General features: G+C 39.8%; 1 protein-coding gene across 1 annotated transcript; it reads right to left on the bottom strand.

Moving 5' to 3' along the window:
* Positions 1 to 264: 264 nt before the first annotated feature.
* LOC107810070 (mitochondrial ATP-independent inner membrane protease subunit 1a-like) lies at positions 265 to 5574 on the bottom strand. The gene is made up of 4 exons (XM_075223235.1): positions 4966 to 5574; positions 4648 to 4872; positions 1701 to 1811; positions 265 to 587 (listed from the first exon to the last, which is right to left on the bottom strand). Exons 1-4 carry the CDS (start codon positions 5092 to 5094, stop codon positions 549 to 551), a joined length of 504 nt encoding a protein of 167 aa, XP_075079336.1. The 5' UTR covers positions 5095 to 5574; the 3' UTR covers positions 265 to 548.
* Positions 5575 to 20562: the final 14988 nt, after the last annotated feature.

Genomic DNA, 20562 nt, shown 5'->3' with positions numbered 1-20562 from the left:
ATCTGCAATCTACTAAGTCTCTCCTTTGTTAATAGTTTGTCCTGATTAGCCAACCAAACTATGAACCTATGTCTTGGGCAATGCATTGTAGTTGCTAGACACAGAATACTGCACATTAGTTGTTAAGCAATAAGATCCATTTTGATACCAGTTTGCCATACTAGCTTTAAGTGCATGCAGTTTCCTCCAATACCAGCTACTATCTAGTGGTGGTAAATAAGTCCAGAAATCCTTATCATCCTTCATATAAATTACTATATAATATTTAAAGAAAATGTATTTAGAAAACGTGAATGGTTCCTTCTGCACTTTTAGATTATTTACATGAATGTTTCTTTTAATCTAGAAGTTTTTAAAAATTACACATTACGAACTATACAAATTCATGATACTAAGAGCTACTAACATTGATCTTCTATTATTGGAACGGAAGCAATGAATTAGCAATCATTATTCAAATTAAATCTTCACAGAAGAAGACAATAATCAAAGGACTTGTAAAGAATCACATTTCAGTTGTATATCTTCGATACATTGCGTTGTTTTTGTTATTGTCTTAACGAGCCAAAGCCCTCTGGCGGCCATACCTGTAGATAAAAGAAAAATAGTAGCAAATTAGTTCTGCTTACCAGATATTAAAATGTTTACTAAATACATAAATTGTCTGAGTCTAACACCCCAATGTTGTGCATTAATGCCCAAGTACCGATATGAATATTTGATGTGAGTGGATGAATTGGCACGAAGAAGTTATCTAATTAAAGGCAAGTAACCATAATATAATCAAATCAAAAGACTACAAAGTAGACAATGGTTATAATAAGAATACGGCAGCTCTTATCTTGGTTGGGATGTAAAGACAGACAAACTGCAATTGCATATGAACTTGGTGTTAGTAGGGTAAAACGTGCCTAAGCTATTGGCTAGTGTCCCATTATAAAGTGAATTTACGGGCAAACAATATTCCCTATGTTGCTCGCACTCGGGTGCGGGTATCCGATCCGCGTGTAGATCTAAAGGTCGGATCCTTCATAATTTAAATTTCAAGATTCGAGGATAAGGATCCCGGTACGGATAAGGGTGCAGAGATTCGGCTAAAAATAATTCTAAATTCTAAATAGATCTATAAAAATATCCGAAGTTATAAGAGATATTGTGCCGAAAACTTATAGGTTATAGAATGCAGCCAATAATTCAATCTTTCATTTTGAGAATATCTCAAGTTGTAGGCACTAGGCACTAGTAAGCAGTTAAAATCCAATCCTCCGTTTCTCATTTTTTGTCAAATTTGTCCATAGATTGTGTTCAAAGTACTCGATCTCCATTGACCACATCCAGTACGAATCCCACACTCTTACGAGTACCAGTGTCGTATAGACATGGGTGCGGCAGCTAAAATGAAGAGTTTGCGCTAACATAGATGGCAAAATACCTTAAACCAAAAAAAGTAGCAATCATCAATTGCCAGGCCAAGTAATCAATGCTGGTTTATTCTTCATAGGACTAACATTTGTACATTTTATTTTGTGAAAGGTTCTCTACCGTTTGTTATACCTCTTGCATTCGTAGTTTTTCCCCAGAAAAACAATAAACTATTAATTCATCGGAAAAAAATTGCAAGCTTTAGAAACTATATAAATAGAACTACGCAGGAATTATAAGTTCATCCCTGCTTAGATAGTAAAGGTAATGAAACTTACTCTACACAACACTTTTCCCAGGATGAGACCATAAGGGATTGGCCCGAGTTGCCGTGAATCCTTGGAAGCATAAATATTATCTCCCTGAATCCAAACATGCCCCTTTGGAACCTAGATACCCCCCACATCAAGAGAAATGGAGAGAAGGGAAAAAACTATTAGACTATAAAGGGCATCACAAGTAGAACTATTATGGAACGAGAAAACAAGATATTACCTCATTCACACAGTAAGCATAGGATTATCACCTCAAGCAAGAATACAAGCCATTTTCAAATTGTTATTCTAATAAGAGGAGTCTGGAACCAAAATGATGCTACCCATTAATGTTCAGATTAGTGACAACCCCTTTTCGTGTTGCATTATTTTGCTTCAGGACTCCGTGAACTAGGGCCTAAATATCTCGGTTTTAACTGCAATAATCCTATTAATGTTCAGTTTAGTTTTGGCAACTCATTTTCGCGATTAAAGTAGTTTATAGCATCATTTTGGTTCCGGACGCCTAATAAGAGAATCGATATGAAACTGCTAAAAAGTATACAACATTTGAATACAATAAAACTTTAAGCATTTTAGAGAAGCGCTTCAAATCACATTTTTGTTTATCCATTTACTTTGAAGAGAATGTAGCAGAAAATCAGAAAATCAGATTCAGATGCCCTACAAAAATGGAAGGAAATTTGCATATCAAAAACTGAAGGTGCTCTTGGAAACAACAGTGAGAGCCTAAGTGGGTAAGCATAAGGAAGCTTCGGAATAACATGCCTAACATAGTGTAGGTCATGTTTCTTGTTTGTTTTAAGCAATATGAAGCACATCACAGATCCTTGCAATTACAATCCGTAAAGAAGACATTAAGATCCAATGACTTAGCACATGACAATTGACAAGGCACTCTTCTACAAACCATATATTAATTAGAACTAGAGTATTTACCAAGGAATTAGCTGACATTTTAGGCCGAATGCAGTTCTTTTTGGGATGGAGGTCTTATGCAGTTCTCTATGAAACCACAAATATGCCTCAACTCAAACTAGTTAAGGTCAACAATGATCCTCTATATTTAATAATTTATGAAGTAGGCAGGGACGTGAGGCTTGGATCACAGGTCATCCCCAAGAGAGGCAGTTTCAAGTATCTTGGGTCGGTTATCCAGGGGGACAGAGAGATCGATGAGGACGTCACTCACCATATAGGGGCCGGATGAAATTGAGGCTAGCATCTGGAGTCCCATGTGACAAAATAATGCCACCGCTATTCAAAGGTAAGTTTTATAGAGCTGTGGTTAGACCGGCCATGTTGTATAGGGCAGAGTGTTGGCCGGTCAAGAACTCTCATATCCAGAAGATGAAGGTAGCAGAGATGAGGATATTGAGGTGGATGTGCGGGCACACTAGGACGGATAAGATTAGGAATGAGGATTTTCGGGAGAAGGTGGGCGTGGCCCCTATGGATGACAAGATGCGGGAAGCGAGGCTCAGATGGTTCGAGCATGTGCGGAGAAGAAGCCTTGATGCCCCGGTGAGGAGGTGTGAGCGGCTGGCTTTGGTGAGTACGAGAAGAGGTAGAGGGCGACCTAAGAAGTATTAGGGTGAGGTGATCAGGCAAGACATGGCATGACTGCAGATTTTCGAGGACCTGACCCTTGATAGGAAGATCTGGAGGTCAAGCATTAGAGTTGTAGGTTAGGGGGTAGTCGAGCTTTTTCTACTTCATACCAGGGGGTGAGGCGGGTTTGATAGGGTTGATCTTAAACGGTTAAGGGTTAATGTTGAGTCCACACTATCCTTTCTGTTTATCATAGCCCTCTATTTATCATAGCCCCGGGCCTTCATTACTGGTTATTGTTATTGCATGTCATCTATTTTATGGTTTTTATACTTTTATTACTATTTCTATGGTTTCTGCTGACGTTACTGATGAATTGTCGTTTCTTGTTTTATTTCCGTCTTCCTGAGTCGAGGATGTATCGGAAACAGTCTCTTTGCCCCATCGGGGTAGGGGTAAGGTCTGCGTACACACTACCCTCCCCAGACCCCACTTTGTGGGATTTTATTGGGTTATTGTTGTTGTTATGGAGTTACTAAAACTAGAAGCTTCTCCTCACTCTAACATACAAATCTCTAAAAAGATTATGGGCAAAAACTGAACCTAATGTAAGCATTCCAACAACGACTAAGCCTTAACCCAAACAAATTGGTATCATGTATGAATCCAGTGCTTCCACTGTGTTATGTTCTTAACCAATTTCACTAGGATTGCAGGTTTTTTGAGACAACTTCTTTTCATGTGATTTTAGATCTACCTTGTTCTCTTTTAACACCTTCAATCATTATAGGTCATGACGGGCCAACACATTTGGAGGTCCATGTAGGACAAACCATCTCTCTCCTCTCAGTGTATCATACATATATTTGTGCTCTATGGAAGGGGGGAAAATTAGGAAGTCTAAAGAGCAAAGGTACAGCCTTTTCTCGCATTTGCTTAAATAGAAGCAAAGAGACTTCAAGAGTTAGGAGCATTCACGGCAGAAACTGTGTGCGCTATCAGTTGTTTCAAACTTAGTAGAAATCTAAGGAAGGACAGACTTTTGCATCAATAAGGAAGGAGAAAGACACAGAACATTAGGAAGATTAAAACAGTGAATCTGCATCCCAATGACTACATTGGACTATAGTGGAATATTAAAAAAATCATCAAGAATATAAATTATGCAGCCACAAGTGTTAAATAATGTGTTAGAAGAACGTATCCTAAGACATTTTTGTTTATGCCTTCCTATAACTTCTTCACTGCAACAATGAGTCATGCTATATTGTAGAGTAGACATATGGTCTTATAATTAACCAATTAAAAAAATCAGTTAAACTATGGCTCCTAACTTGACAACTATCAGTAATCGATCCAAGAATTGAAAAGGATATTATTACATAGAAAAAGAGCACACCTTTAAGGTGACATGGCGGTTACTTCTAGCAGGGTCGGCTAGAAAAGTGACAGTATCGCCCTCCATACCAACAATGCGTTTAGTAACAGTCTTTCTAGGGTTATCAGGTGAGCGAACGAGGACTACATCACCTGGTCCCAACTTATCCAACAACGGCGATAAGTGTTCGGCCAGCAAAACATCGCCGGTAAGATTCAGTGTCGGTAGCATACTAGGACCGTAAACCTAAACCAAAAGAACATTCAACAATTTATCTGAAAAGCTTAATTTTTGCCCAAAAATAATGCAGATTAATCGGAGACATACATACATACATACCATTACAGGGGAGCAGATATAATTGTTGGTTACATGTAATAAGCAGAGGAATTTGGCGACAAGAAGTGATTGTTGAATTCCGTCTTTGGCTTTGGACTTCCATTGACTCAAGTACTGGAACACTCTCATTATCCTCTTCGACCTTCACGGCACGACCCAATTCATGAATTACAAAAATTAGGATTTGGGCATTATACCGCACTCCTGTAAAGTTTCTACTGTAATTTCTTTTCTTTACCCATACTTCACTCAACTCTAGCCATGTCACATGAATATTTTACTCCCTCTTAATTTATTTGATTGTATTTTTCATTTTAGTCTCTAAAAACAAATATGTATTTGATAGATAAATATATGTTAATTTTAAATCATTCTTTTGACCCTTACAGCTTGTTTGGATGGTTGTTATCTATTGTATGGTATTGTATTGTTATCTCATAACAATGTTTTATTTTGATTGTTTCATTAAAGTTGGTTGTATTATATTGTTAAATTCATTGTTCCGCAACAATAAAATATATCATTTCTTAAAACAACTGATTAGGTGTGGTGGAATTTTTTCCTATTTTTCTTTATATTTATGCCCTAACTTATACTCCATAATTCTATTTTACCTTTTACCTCTTTTTTTTTTTATTCTATATCTCCAACCAATAACCTACTTTGTCTTCGTCCCTTTTTTTTCCAGAACTTCTGCCGCTTCCAACTATAACGTCAAAGGTGTTTTGTCTTATTTTGTTTAGCTTTTTCTCCTAATTTGATTTTATCTCCAATTTTAATTATCTTTGTTCTGCCAATTCTCGTTCCTTTCTTTATCATAGTTCTTTAACATTTTATTTTTTTTATCATTATTATTATGATCTAAAAAGGAATAGAGTGTACTTATTATTGTTTTTAAAATTATTAACTTGTTCCACTAATTTTGTTAGAATTTGCATGAATTTAATTGCTTAATCTATTTATAAGACAAATTTGGTGATAAATTAGTAGAAAGAATTTTCTTAAATTATTTTTATGCATAGTTCCTGATAAATTTAAACAATTGAAGGTATTTTAGTTAACTTATCCATTACAGTACAATACGATACAGTCAAACCAAATAGCAAAATATTATTTAACAACAACAAATAACACATTATATCCAAGCATTATATTCATAAAACGATACCATATGATACATTACAAAACGATGGGTAACAATGATCTAAACAGAGTGTTAATAAGATAATATTGTAACCACACATATATATATATATTTTAAATTACAAGTTTCATGAATCTTTCTTCTTTTTTTAAATAAGTATTTACTATTCTTTGTCATAATTCTTGTGCTTTTTTCCATTTTGTTTTTCAAAATTTGAAGAATTCAACTTGTATGGGTTCAAATTTGAACAAACATGACCGTTGATGAGCACGACGAACAACGAGATCCTCACAGCTCGACATCTTGCAGAGGGCAACCTTAAGGCGAACAAGAGGCGGCACGACCTTTGTAGTAGTGCAGGTCCATTAGGGGACATCGGGAATATTCTTTCGAATATTCCCTGTAACTTGCCTTTTAGGGATCAGAAAGGTTGGGTTCCTTATATATAGAGCATGAAACAACTTTGTAAGGGGACTTTTTTGGCTAATCCATAATACTTACTGTAAACTTGCTTACATAAAGGATTGAGAAGATTATTGTTGAAGGTTTCTTTTTTGGTCCAAACGAGATAAGGAATTTTTATCATCCGTATTCATCTTATTTATCTTTCATTCTAGAGATTATTATACTTAGCTAAGATTTACCTCTTTATCTTCTTTGATTGATTTGTTCAAAAAGGTTCCGATATCTTTTGAAACAAACAATTTGGCGTCGTCTGTGGGGATTTCTATAGCCGAGACCTTAGTTTCATCTAGATTCTTGAAAGAAATAATCACCTCTTTTTAGTATCTCAAAGGCCAACAATGGCAGGAAAGGGAGAAGTAAGGCTAAAGGCAATAGTAGGACAACCTCCTGACTTCCCTCAATGAAGCCAGTGGAGAAGACAACAAAAATGTAATACCAAGTGCTACACTTGAGGGAGAGATCTCACCCCCTTCCCCCCCCCCCCCGCACGAGGGTTTAACTGTCTCGCGCGAGAGGGAAACCTCAACATCTACAGCAGGAGAAGCACCACCGGCCGTGAAAAAGGTATTAGAAGAATGGTTGACAAACACCTTGAGCAACATACTCGAGAAACCCATTCAGAGGGATATCGAAGACACATTACCCGCAGAAACTGCAACTGTCGCCGATGAGCCAGAAACTACACTAACAGGTAACACCCATACTGTCGCTGATGCAGGCAATGATGCACTTGTAGCCATCTTAAAGAAAATGGGAGAGATGGAAAATGAGAACAAAACACTCCGCGACCAGATAAAAGAGCATCAGGAAAGGGTTGATAAAATACCGGGCGCTCCGAAGTTGCTACCAAAATGTGACGTGGGCTGATTCGTCGAACAACCATACAGCGAAGGGGTAGCTCCCCACTCTATTCCAAAAACCTTCAAAATGCCGCCATATCTGAAAGTATATGATGGCACCACAAACCCGGAGGAGCACTTAATCCATTACGTTACTGCAGTAAAAGGTAACGATCTATCAAAAGAACAGGTGTCGTCAGTACTGCTGAAAAAGTTCGGCGAAACTCTGACAGAAGGAGCGTTGACATGGTATTCTCAACTACCAGCACGATCAATATCAACGTTTGAAGAAATGGCAGATAAGTTCGTCACCACTCACGCGGGAGAAAAAAAGGCAGAGGCCAGGGTAAATGATATCTTCGTCGTTAGGCAAACGACAGACGAGGGACTTCGGGATTTCCTAGCCCGATTCAACAGGGTAAGGATGAGCCTATCGAACATGTCAGAAGGGATGGCGGTAGCGGCTTTTCAAAATGGGTTGAACAGAATCGGGTCAAAAGCAACCAAGAAGCTGCTAAGTAGACTCATCCCCCCCACCACCACCACGTGGGAAGAGGTCCATAATTCCTATTGCGCCGAAGTGAGGGCAGACGAGGATGACCTGACCGGCCCGAGCCAGTGACTAACCTCGGTCCAAATTGAGACAAGGAAAGATCGCCGCAACGACGGCCGAAGGGATCAACTACCACGTTTCAACCGAGAAAGGCACCAACCCTATGTCCGAACATCCAACCCACCTCCTACATGACATACAGATGTCGCGCCTCGACACATCGCACCACCCCGAGGCGAAAGAGGTATGCCTCCACTGTTATATGCTCATAACTTTTGTGTTTCTCCTTCAGAAATAGTGTACGCACTGGAAAAGCTCGGCACAAAGGTGCAGTGGCCGCAAAAGATAAAGTCGGACCCAAGCACCGGGAGATCGAAGGTTCTGTGTGAATTCCAAAGGGGACACAAGACCGAGGACTGCATAGGTATGCGGTAGGAAGTGCTAAGAATGCTAAATCAGGGATACCTGAAAGAACCGCGGAGCGACCGAGGACGGGCCAACTTCACTCGTGGACGCGATCAATCTCAAGGACCTCCAAAACCGTCATCACCAGCTTGTACCATACAAATGATCATTGGTGGCGGCGACGATATGATAATCAACCATGTGAAATTCACCACCACACACAAACTCAAACGGACAGTCGCTTACGAACGGTATGACGACCTCGAAGACAGTATTATCTTCGATAAGTCAGATGCCAACGGTTTGTCTTTCCCTCACTATGATGCTTTGGTTATAACTTTACGCATCGCGGATACTGACATAAAGAGAATAACGGTGTATGACGAAAGCGGCACGTGTATTGTTCACCCACGAGTTCTCATGCAGATGAGGCTCGAGGATAAAATAATACCGCGTTGCATAACACTGATGGGTTTTAATAATGCAGTGGAAAGAACCTCTGGAGAGATAGTGCTACCCGTCCTGACAGGAGGAGACACCTTGGAGACGACGTTTCACTTCATGAACCAGGAAACAGCCTACAACGCCATCATAGGGCGTCCATGGATACACGCCATGCGAGCCGTCCCGTCAAGTTTCTATCAAGTAATCAAATTTCCCACCCCATGGGGGATATTTAGCATCTGAGGCGAGCAACGCACCGCCCAAGAATGCTACCGGATCACCCAAGATTGCACACGCACCAAATAACTAAAAGGGGCAAGTGCGGAAGCATAGCAATCAACCATATCGAGAAACAAACCCAACGTACAAATAGAGGCCATCAATGACTCGGATGTCGTAGAAGCTTGCAAGGCAACTGTAGAAGACCTCAACCCCGTCCAACTGGAAAACATCGATAGCACAAAAAAGTCTTATATCGGACACAACCTCTCAGAACCAGGTAAATATCGTGAGTTTTTAACTAACAAATGCCGATTTGTTTGCCTTTTCCCATTAAGATATGCTAGGAATCCCAAGGGATATCACCACACACAGGCTGAATGTCGATCCTCTTTACCCGCTAGTACAGCAAATGAGGAGAAAGTTCAATGCCGCTATCAATGAGGCGGTCATCGAAGAGATTGATAAATTACTCGCTAACGGTTCCATCCGAGAGTCAAAATATCCCCAGTGGGTCGCTAATGTGGTCATGGTCAAAAAGAAGAACGGGAAATGGCGGATGTGTGTCGACTTCACCGACTTGAACAAAGCATGCCCGAAAAATTCCTTTCCATTACCACACATCGACCAGCTCATCGACGCAACGGCGGACACGAACTACTGAGCTTCCTAGATGCTTACTCTGGTTACAACCAAATTCTAATGGCTAAAGAAGACCAAGAAAAGACCACTTTCATCACTCACCGAGGAACGTACTGCTACAAGGTAATGCCGTTCGGACTCAAGAACGCAGGGGCGACGTATCAAAAGTTAGTCACCAAGATGTTCAAAGAGAAACTCGGTAAGACCATGGAGGTTTACGTCGATGACATGCTAGTAAAGTCGAAAAAGAGAGAGGATCACATTGACCATCTGAAGGAAGCCTTCGAGATATTGAGGCAATACGGGATGAAGCTAAATCCCGAAAAATGCGCGTTTGCCGTAACTTCAGGAAAGTTCCTTGGTTTTCTAGTGTCACAAAGGGGTATCGAGGTCAACCCGGATCAGATTAGGGCCATCGAAGGAATACTGGAGATATTGATCAGCAAGTAGCAGGTGCAAATATTAACAGGACGAATAGCTGCCCTGTCGAGGTTCATTTCGCGATCATCGGACAAATGCCATAAATTCTTCAATGTACTAATGCTGCTTGGTGGGTCGGGCCTGAACCGGACCGGGCCGGGCCCACGGTCCTAACGGGCCTGGTGGGCCGGTCCTGGTGGTCCTGAGAAGCCCGTGACGAGCTAGTCTTCATATATTAGCCCACGAGCCCGGGACCGTTTAGCCCGGGACCGTCAGCCGGGCCTGGGCCGGTCCTGACGGGCCTAACGGGCCCAACGACTTTTTTTTTTTTTTTTTAAAAATGTTTTTAAAATTCTCCAACGGCCATATTTAAAATCTAGCCGTTTGGGCTGACAATTTGACCGTTTTTAAGTTTAGAAAATGCCCATTTGGCCCCCAAACTTTATTTTAACCCCAAACTTTATATAATTACACTTTTTCCCATTTCTCAACTATAAATACCCCCTCATTCTTTCATTTTTATTCACCAATTCATCAATATCTCTCAATCTCTCTACTACAATTACTTAATTTATTGTTGAAATTTCGTGAAAAATTGTGAAGTTGTTGAATTGAAGTTTTCAAGTGTTCAACAATTTTCAATTTTCAAGAAGTTGTTCGGCAATCCGGTAAACTCGTTTCAACTCTTACGTTTTAAGAATATATTTTTGTGTGGTTTAGTTTGCATAATTATAATTAATATGGCATTTTCTTTGAAAAAAATGTTTGGTAAAGGAAAAGATAAAACCGGTGAAAGTAGTGGCCAACCAACTACCCTTCCCCGGCTCCCCGACCTAGAAAAGATAAGCAAGTTGAAAGTAGTCGCCAACCTAGACGTCCTCCTCCTTCCGTAATTCTTGATAGTGATCACCCTTGTTTTTAATTTACCGATAGTGAATTTTGCCATAATGTTGCACCAGGTGAAAGATTAGATGATGAAATTATGAATGCTCTTTATCCTAATGAAACTATCTTAGAAAATAATGAGGAAATTGAGGATGATGATGAAACCCAAGCATCGGATTTAGATGATACACCTACTAGTCCTCTTAATAACCCAATTGATGCACTGGCCGACCCACCTGTAGAAACTCCTACTTTTAATAGAGAACCTGCTAAACGCCTAGAAACATCATTAGTTTGGAATTTTTTTACTCAAGTAAGAGAACAAAATAAGGCTAAGTGTAAAACTTGTGGGAAATTAATGGCGCATAAATATACTGGAGACCGTAGCGGCACGGGTAGTTTGACTAGGCACATAAAAACACACCCTAGAGATAAGGCTAGATTTTTACAAATGAAAGCGCAGATAGAGGGGACAAGTGTAGATTCTGCGGTTAACCCTAGTACAGGTTCAAATCTAGTTCAACCAGGAATTAGCACTGTCACCGGAGGTATTTTATATTACGATCCAAATAGAGATCGTGAAGAATTAGCAAAGATGATTACTGTTATGTGCTTACCGTATACTTTTGCTTCTAATCCTAATTGGGTTCATTATATTAGAAGAGTTTTTAATCCTACTTATAAAGGTTGGCCTCGCGCAACAGTTAAGAGTGATATTTATAAATTCAAACATGAATATGAACAATATTTGCGGTATTTATTTACTCATATACCTAATCGGATTTCTATTACTACTGATATTGGTAGAAGTGATAATGATTGTGATTATCTAACTGTTACAAGTCATTGGATAGATGAGGAATGGACAATGCAAAAACGCATAATTGCGTATAGAATAATTAATTCACGTCACACAGGTAAGTTTATAGCTAACACTGTTGCAGATATTTGTAGATATTTTTGCTTTAGCGATAAAATAATGGCAATTTCTATGGATAATGCTTCTAGTAACACTAGTGCTATAGGCATGCTTACAACAACACTAAATCCTGCATTTACTAATATTTTCCATGTTAGATGTATTTGTCATATTTATCATTTAATTATCGGTGATGGTATGCGAATTTTAAACATAGAAATTAAAAAGGTTAGAATGGCTCTTAATTGGATTTTTTATTCAAACCGTAGAAGTAGACTTAGAGAGTATTTTAAAAAATGTGATGAATATGGCCTTAGAGAAAGAAAGGTTCCTAAACCTTGCCCGACTAGATGGAATTATATGTACGAAAGTTTAGTAGTTGCATATGAATATAGAAACCCAGTTAATGCAACGTTTAATTCTCAGGTAGGTGGTGAGGATGATGATGAAATGCTTACTACTCAAGATTGGACGAATGTTAAAATTCTTTTAGATTTTTTAGAACATTTTCAAATTGCTACAAATGCATTTTCTGGGCAATATTATCCTACTATTTCAAACTGTTTAGTTTATATTGCAGCACTATCTGATTTGTTTGTTGAATTTGGTGAAGGTGGGGACATTTATGAACTTGCTATAAATGAAATGAAACAAAAGTTTAAAAAATATTTTTTTCCTATCCCTCCTATTTATGGTCTTGCTGCAATGTTAAATCCTACAATGAAATTGGGAGGTCCTCATTTTTGGTATTCAAATATTTATAAGGCTTTAGATCTTTCAAATGAGGAAGTTGCTACACTTGCAGATGCAAAAGCCTCAATTAAAATTAATGCTCAAACAGTTTATAATGCTTATCAACTTGCCTTAGAGCATGCTAGGCCAACTATTCCAACCCCTACTTCGTCTAGCTTACAATCGTCTAAAAGAGCTGCGGGCTTAAAAGCTCTTAAATCTTGGACGGAGTTCAGGGATTCTCAAGGTGATAATTATGATGAAACTTCACATCTAAATGAGCTTCAAGTTTATTTGTCTCAGGGACTTGAAAAGGAGAATCCAGATGGCTCTTTTGATCTTTTGGAATGGTGGAAGGCAAGGGAAAAACATTTTCCGGTTCTTGCAAGGATGGCTCAGGATATTTTATCAATTCAAGCTTCAACTGTTGCATCAGAGAGCGCTTTCAGTCAAGCAAGACTGCAAATAGGTGATCATAGAGCGTCTATGAGGGATAGCTTGGAAAAATCAGTACTGTTTAGAGATTGGATCCGCTCGGAAAGAAGAAACTTTGGAATTGCAGAATCACAACCGGCGATAGATGAAGCTTATGAAGAAATGATAGCGGAACTTGCGGAGGATTCGGCTTCGCCCGGAAGTGGTGATGAACAAGCTTCTTTTCCACCACCACCAACGCAACCTCCTCCGAACCTTGAAGGATTTATGAGATTTGTTAGAGATAATACATAGACTAATATGTAACTTGTATTTTGGCACATCTTCCTTAGTTTTTTTCCTTCTAATGGTGGTATTAGTACCTTGTTGTGCTCATTCCATTGGGGGAAGGAAGACTAAGAAAGATATGTCATTTTTGGTAATAAAAATTATAAGACATACCCTTGAATATCTTTTCGCAATATTTCTTTGTCTTTACTTGGAATTATTTATAAGCTACAATATATATATAACATACAATATATACCACAAGAAAAAATATAAGTTATAATATATATACATAAGATACAATATATACTACAAAAAAATATATAAGAGAATATATATACATAACATACAATATATACTACAAGACAATATACAATGAAATATATATACATAACATTCTATACTAGTATACTATATATACTAAAAAACAAGATTTTTCAAAATTCAAAATTCAAAATTCAAACAAGTTTTTTTTTTTTCAATTTACAAAACTAACTTTCTCTACCACTATAAATACCCCCCCCCCTCCCTCTTCTTCATACTCAATACTCAATACTCATTTCTCATTCTAAATTTCTCTCAAACTCTCAATCTCCAATTTTCAAGACTTCAAGTCTCAATCTTAATTTTCAAGTTACATCATGCCTCGTTCGGAAAGAGTGCGCTTATTTATTTCGCAGTACTATGAAGTGGTTGAAGAAAATGAAGAAGGCCAAAAATTAAAGTGCAAGAACTGTGGAAGAGTCTTAAATTTTAGTACTGTTCAAACCACAGGCACTTTAAGGAGGCATATAAAGCATTGTGTTGAGGGTATTTATCCAAGAATTCGTCTTTAAGGTTTTTTCAACAATTTGTGTTATTTCAAAATTATTAGACGTATTTATGCTTCATGTTGTACTTTGTTATTAATTTATTATGCATGACAATTTAGTGTTTTACTATTGTTTTGTTATTTTTCTTTTTCGTCAAGCACTTTAATAATTAGATTTCTACATATATACTACATATATATTTTTAATATAGCCATGATACTACAAGAAATTGCCTTAAAAAAAACCCGCTAGGCCCGCGAAGCCCACGAGCCCGGCCCGTTTAATCCAGGACCATATGGGCTTAGGCCCGTCACGGGCCGGTTCCACCCGTTGAGCCCACGAAGCCCGAGACCGCCAGAGCCCAGGCCCATGAAGCCCGGCCCGTTTGGCCCACGAAGGCCCGGGCCCGGCCCAGAATACAGTCCTACAATGTACTAAGGAAAGACCACGAAATGCAGTAGAATGCAGAATGCGTCGATGCCTTGAGGAAGCTAAAAGCATATCTATCCTCGCCACCACTATTCGTCAAGGCAGACTCGGGTGAATGCCTACTAGTATACCTAGCAGTCTCCAAAGTCGCGGTAAGAGTAGTCTTGATCCACGAAAATAAAGGTACGTAATCTCCAATTTACTATATCAGCAAAACCTTAATTGATGCCGAAACAAGGAACCCTCACCTTGAAAAACTAGCTTTGGCATTAGTCGTAGCTTCACGAAAGCTTAGACCATATTTTCAATGGCACCCCATAAAAGTGGTGACAACCTTCCCCCTGAGGGGAATCCTACACAAACCCAAATTATCCGGTAGACTGGCCAAATGGGCCATAGAATTAAGCGAGCACGACATAACATACCAACCACAAACTGCCATTAAGTTGCAGGTACTCGCCGATTTCGTCGCTGATTTCGTCGCGGAAATATTGTTTGAAGTAGAGAAGGAAGTGCTCTACGCTTCCGCACATTCTGACCTCCGGGTCCCATACACTGACGGCACATCTAATGCATCGTGATCGGGACTGGGACTCATCCTCGAGGTTCCTACGGGAGAAGTAATTCGCCAGTCCATACAATGCCCCGAGATGACTAACAACGAGGCCGAGTATGAAACTGTGATTGCAGGATTGAGCCTCAAATATGGTGCTTGACGACTCGTCCTCCATTGCGACTCTCAACTAGTGGTGAACTAAGTCACCAGGACTTTCCAAATCAAAGAACAGAGACTACAAAAGTACCAGTCAGAAATTCACAAACTGCTGCCAGAGTTCGATGAATGTCGCCTCGACCAAATACCCAGGGCGCAGAATATCGAAGCAGACGACCTCGCCAAGCTAGCGGCAGCCACCAAGAATATCAACAAGGAAAACATGGTCACACTTCTCCATTCCGCAATAGACCAAGTCGAGGTACATTCTATAAACCTAACTTGGGACTGGTGCAACCATCTAGTAACATATTTTTAGGATGGAACGCTCCCACAAGATAAGAAAGAAGCCAAAAAGTTTTGAATATAGGCAGCCATATACAGCCTCGTAAAGTGTGATCTCTACAAGAGAACGTTTGGCGGCCCCCTAGCCAAATGTCTTGGGCCAAATCAAACAAGGCGAGTACTGGAAGAAGTACATGAGGGGCACTGAGGCGCCCACATGGGAAATTGTGCCCTCGTCTGATGCCTCATCCGCACTGGATACTACTGGACCACCATGAAAAAAGAAGCCGCGAACTACGTCAGGAAGTTTGAACAGTGTCAAAAGTACGCCCCTATGATACACCAAGCAGAGGAACTCCTTCATTCCGTCACTTCGCCATAGCCATTCATAAAGTGGGGGATGGATATTGTTGGACCCCTCCCAGTAGGACGAGGTAAGGTACGTTTCCTTTTGGTTTTAACTGATTACTTTTCTAAATGGGTGGAAGCAGGTGCGTACACTCAGATACGTAAGCAAGAGGTCATCGCGTTCATATGGAAAAATATAATATGTCATTTTGATATCCCCAAAGAAATCAGTTATGACAACGGACCTCAGTTCGTCGGAAAGAAAACGACCGAGTTTTTCAAAAAATGGCACATCAAACAAATACTCTCCATGCCATACCATCCTGCCGGCAATGGTCAAGCCGAATCCTCCAATAAAGTAATACTGAATATATTGAAAAAAAGAAGCTCGAGGATTCCAAAGGGCTATGGCCTGAACTACTACCAGAAGTATTATGGGCATACCACACTACACCAAAACCAGCACAGGCGAGATGCCATATTCATTAGTCTACAGGACTAACGCAGTTATACCCGTCGAGGTCGGAGAGCCTAGCTTGAGATACTCCAACGAGAGCGGACCAGTCGAAGAACGAAGAGACATGGCCCGCATAAGAATGGTAGCCCAAAAACAACAAGTAGAAAGGTATTACAACAAAAAGGCCAAAGTGCGACCGCTCAGGGTCGGAGACTACGTCCTCAAAGCTAAAAGACAAGCAGCGAAAGACCCTAATAAAAGAAAACTGGGAACAAACTGGGACGGACCATACAAAATCACAGCGGCAGCAAACAAAGGAGCATTCCAGTTAGAGACAATGGAAGGAAAACTACTCCAAAACAACTGGAATGTCGCTCATCTAAATACTTCCACTTCTGAAAGGAGGCGCCACCTAAGTCGTACGCTTTTTCCCTCATCCGGGTTTTGTCCCAATCGGGTTTTTCCGGTGAGGTTTTTAATGAGGCGACAAGGAGGACGTCTCGAGGTTCAAACTATTGTTCATTACCCCGCCCATTGACGTGTTCTTTAGGTCGAGAAATGAAGGGACTGGATATAGATAATCAAATCTCCATTGTATGTACAGTGTCGACATGTGATTCTTACAAGAATATAATTAAATCGCCATTGTATGAATAAAGTCGACATGTATTTTCATACTAGAAGACGATAAAACCGCCAATATGAACATCCCAATAGCCAAGGCCATCGACGAAAATATGAGTTCGACCTCGTTCGAACTACGACGGGATCATACTTTGATGACAGTTCGAAGCAACATCCCAATGGCTAAGGCCATTGACGAAAATATGAGTTCGACCTTGTTCGAACTACACGAGATCCTACTTCGATGACAGTTCGAAGCATCATCCCAATGGCCAAGGCCATAGACAAAAATATGAGTTCGGCCTCGTTCGAACTACGACGAGATCCTACTTCAACGACACTCCGAAGCAACGTCCCAATGGACAAGGCCATCGACGAAAATATGAGTTCGACCTCGTTCGAACTACGATGGGATCCTACTTTGATGACAGTTCGAAGCAACATCCCAATGTCCAAGGCCATCGACGAAAATATGAGTTCGACCTCGTTCGAACTACGACGGGATCCTACTTCGATGACAGTTCGAAGCAAAATCCCAATGGCCAAGGCTACCGACAAAAATATGAGTTCGCCCTCGTTCGAACTACGACGGGATCCTACTTCGCCGACAGTTCGAAGGACGAAAATATGAGTTCGACCTCGTTCGAACTACGACGGGATCCTACTTCGACGATAGTTCGAAGCAACATCCCAATAGCCAGGGACATCAATGAAAATATGAGTTCGACCTCGTTCGAACTAAGACGGGATCCTACTTCGACGACAGTTCGAAGCAACATCCCAATGGCCAAGGCCATCGACGAAAATATGAGTTCGGCCTCATTCGAACTATGACGGGATCCTACTTTGATGACAGTTCGAAGCAACATCCCAATGGCCGTGGCCATCGACAAAAATATGAGTTCGACCTCGTTATGATGGAATCCCTCTTCGACGATTGTTCGAAAATATCATACCAGAGGCTAAGTCCATCGCCAAAAGCAAAAGGAATCGACCTCATCCAAAAGCTAAATCAGCTTAACAGTTGGGCAGGTACCCTGGATGCCATAGATATTGCAAAGATCATCACCGAATCGACAAAACAAATTCTACATTACATCAAAATGTTACTTACACCTATCTTTGTAACGGGCTCAAGCACACCCCTTACAAAAGTCCCAAAACAAAAAGTAAGTACAAAGAAAAGGTTACACGTTATCCCCTGTTGGGTACGCATCTTCGTACCAAGATTCAGAAGCAAGACGATTCGCATCATTGGAGTTTATGTCATCTCTATCAAGAGTAAGAGGGTCGTACCCACAGGCCTCCTGAGCTGCTTGAGCTTCAGTATGCACGACTTGAAGCTCTACTTCAGTTACCCTCCTCTCGGCATGAAGAGCCTTATACACGTCAAGTCGGGCCTCAGCATGGACCCACAACTCATACAAATGACGAGGCACAACCGGATCGTCCGAGGCACGAGACATAGAAGGCTGCGAGCATCGACTTGCATCCTCCGCTCTCAGCGATGCCACTTGTCCATTCAACACAGATAGCTCCACCTCCAACTCCTTAACATGCCCTTCAAGCCCCGCGATCTTAAGCTTAGAGGCCTCCTTTTCCTTAGTCAGCTCCGACCTACAAACACGAAGGGTATCTTCCAAGGCCGCTGTTCTAGAAATAGCTGCCGCCAGCTTATCAGCACTGACGTTCAGTTTGCCCTTAAGCCCCTCAATCTCCACTGCCTTCGTACTCAATTCAACGGTCAAACTAGCCACATTTTCTTGTAAGTCAGCATTCTCGGCCATCACCCCTTGCTTAACTCAAGCTCATCCTCCTTCACCTTAAGGGGGGCCTCGAGTTCACTATTGCGGGCAACAACCTTCATAAGCTCCTCATCCCGCTCCCTCAACTCTTCGACCTTGCGCGCCAGTTGGTCCTCCCTCTGTTTGAGTCCTTCACGGAACAACTGAAAATCGGGGTCTTGATTATAAATATCGGCCATTGTGCGATGCTTAGCGCGATACTGTTGGTATTTGGAAGACATCTTCCCGTTGTCACACCTCCTTTTTCCGCCCCCGCGAGGGTGCAAGGGAGTTTTTCCAATTAAAGGACAATCGAAACGGGATTTGTTTATTTATTTCAGAGTGGCCACTTGGGAGATTTAGGGTGTCCCAAGTCACCAATTTTAATCCCGAATCGAGGAAAAGAATGACTCCATATTACAGTCTGCGCACCAGAAATCCGGATAAGGAATTCTGTTAACCCGGGAGAAGGTGTTAGGCATTCCCGAGTTCCGTGGTTCTAGCACGGTCGCTCAACTGTTATATTCGGCTTGATTATCTGATTTTATACAAATATGAACTTATGTGCAAAATTTTATCTTTTACCGCTTTCTTACTTATTGTTATTATTTTACGAGAATTGCAACGTCGTGGAAACATATCTCGAACCACGTCACATCAATGCACCCGTAGTTGTTTGGTATATCTCGACTCGGTTGAGATTTGGATTTGGGTCACATAAATGTGCACCCGAGTTTAAGGAGATAATATTATTAAATACGCACCTAAAGCGACTAGCGTATTATTATTTTGGGTAGGGCCGTGAATTTTGCTAAACGGCCCTTCCCGACTAAAAAAATGCTTAAACCTTTACTGAGGGTCCTGCAAATTTTTTATTATTATTTTTTTATTTGACGAAGCTCGTCTCACTTATTTATTTATTTATTTTTAAAAGGAAAGTAACTACATTTCTATTTTTATTTGTCTCTAAATAAAGAAAAATCCTAGTTAATTACATGCTAAAAAAACCGTAACTTATTTAATTAATAGATTACAACAGATGCTAACGAAAATTATACTTGAACTTGTAAAAATGAAAAATTGTTTCGCGCCTTATTCCATAAGCTAATATTACTAAAAATGGAATTATGTATATAAAAAACGTACAAGATTGACTAACGTTACTACAATTAGCCATTTTTAACTGTGGTGAGGTTAACTAAATGATCAAAGCTATAGACTAATTCATTAACCCTAATGGATTCGCAATTTAACTATACTTTATTGAAACTACTCTACATTAGTGTAAGTATACTTAATTATTAATACATAAAATTATCGACTACGACCTTTATTTATTTATTTATTTATTTATTTACTTTTATTATTATTATTGGAGCTATAATGTTGACACTACCCAACCACCTTATTTTTACATTTTTATCAAGTCCACAATCTATCTATGTGAGATTATTTGTAACATGAATTAATGCCAATACTGATGAGAGTATAATCACTTAAGAGGGCTAATGGAAATTAGCTTTAACCATCTAAACGAAATGCTAATTGGGTTTTGACTAAGTACTCTATCTCATTTATGGACTACTTGAATATATGCATGGAAACAAACAACTAACTAGAGATATGCTACTTATCATGATTTACCCCATTAATCTAATAAAATTGAAAGGTTCATGTTATATCAGCGCATGACCATTTATACGATTCCTTCTCTTTTCAATCCAATTATACAAAAAAAAATAAAAAAAAAAAAATAAATAAAACAGTTCATAAAAAA

The sequence above is a fragment of the Nicotiana tabacum genome, chromosome 10 (assembly GCF_000715075.1).
Source record: "Nicotiana tabacum cultivar K326 chromosome 10, ASM71507v2, whole genome shotgun sequence".
NCBI classification, from domain to species: domain Eukaryota; kingdom Viridiplantae; phylum Streptophyta; class Magnoliopsida; order Solanales; family Solanaceae; genus Nicotiana; species Nicotiana tabacum.
Note: the sequence above shows the minus strand (reverse complement) of the source record. Positions and strands in the feature narration are given on the sequence as shown.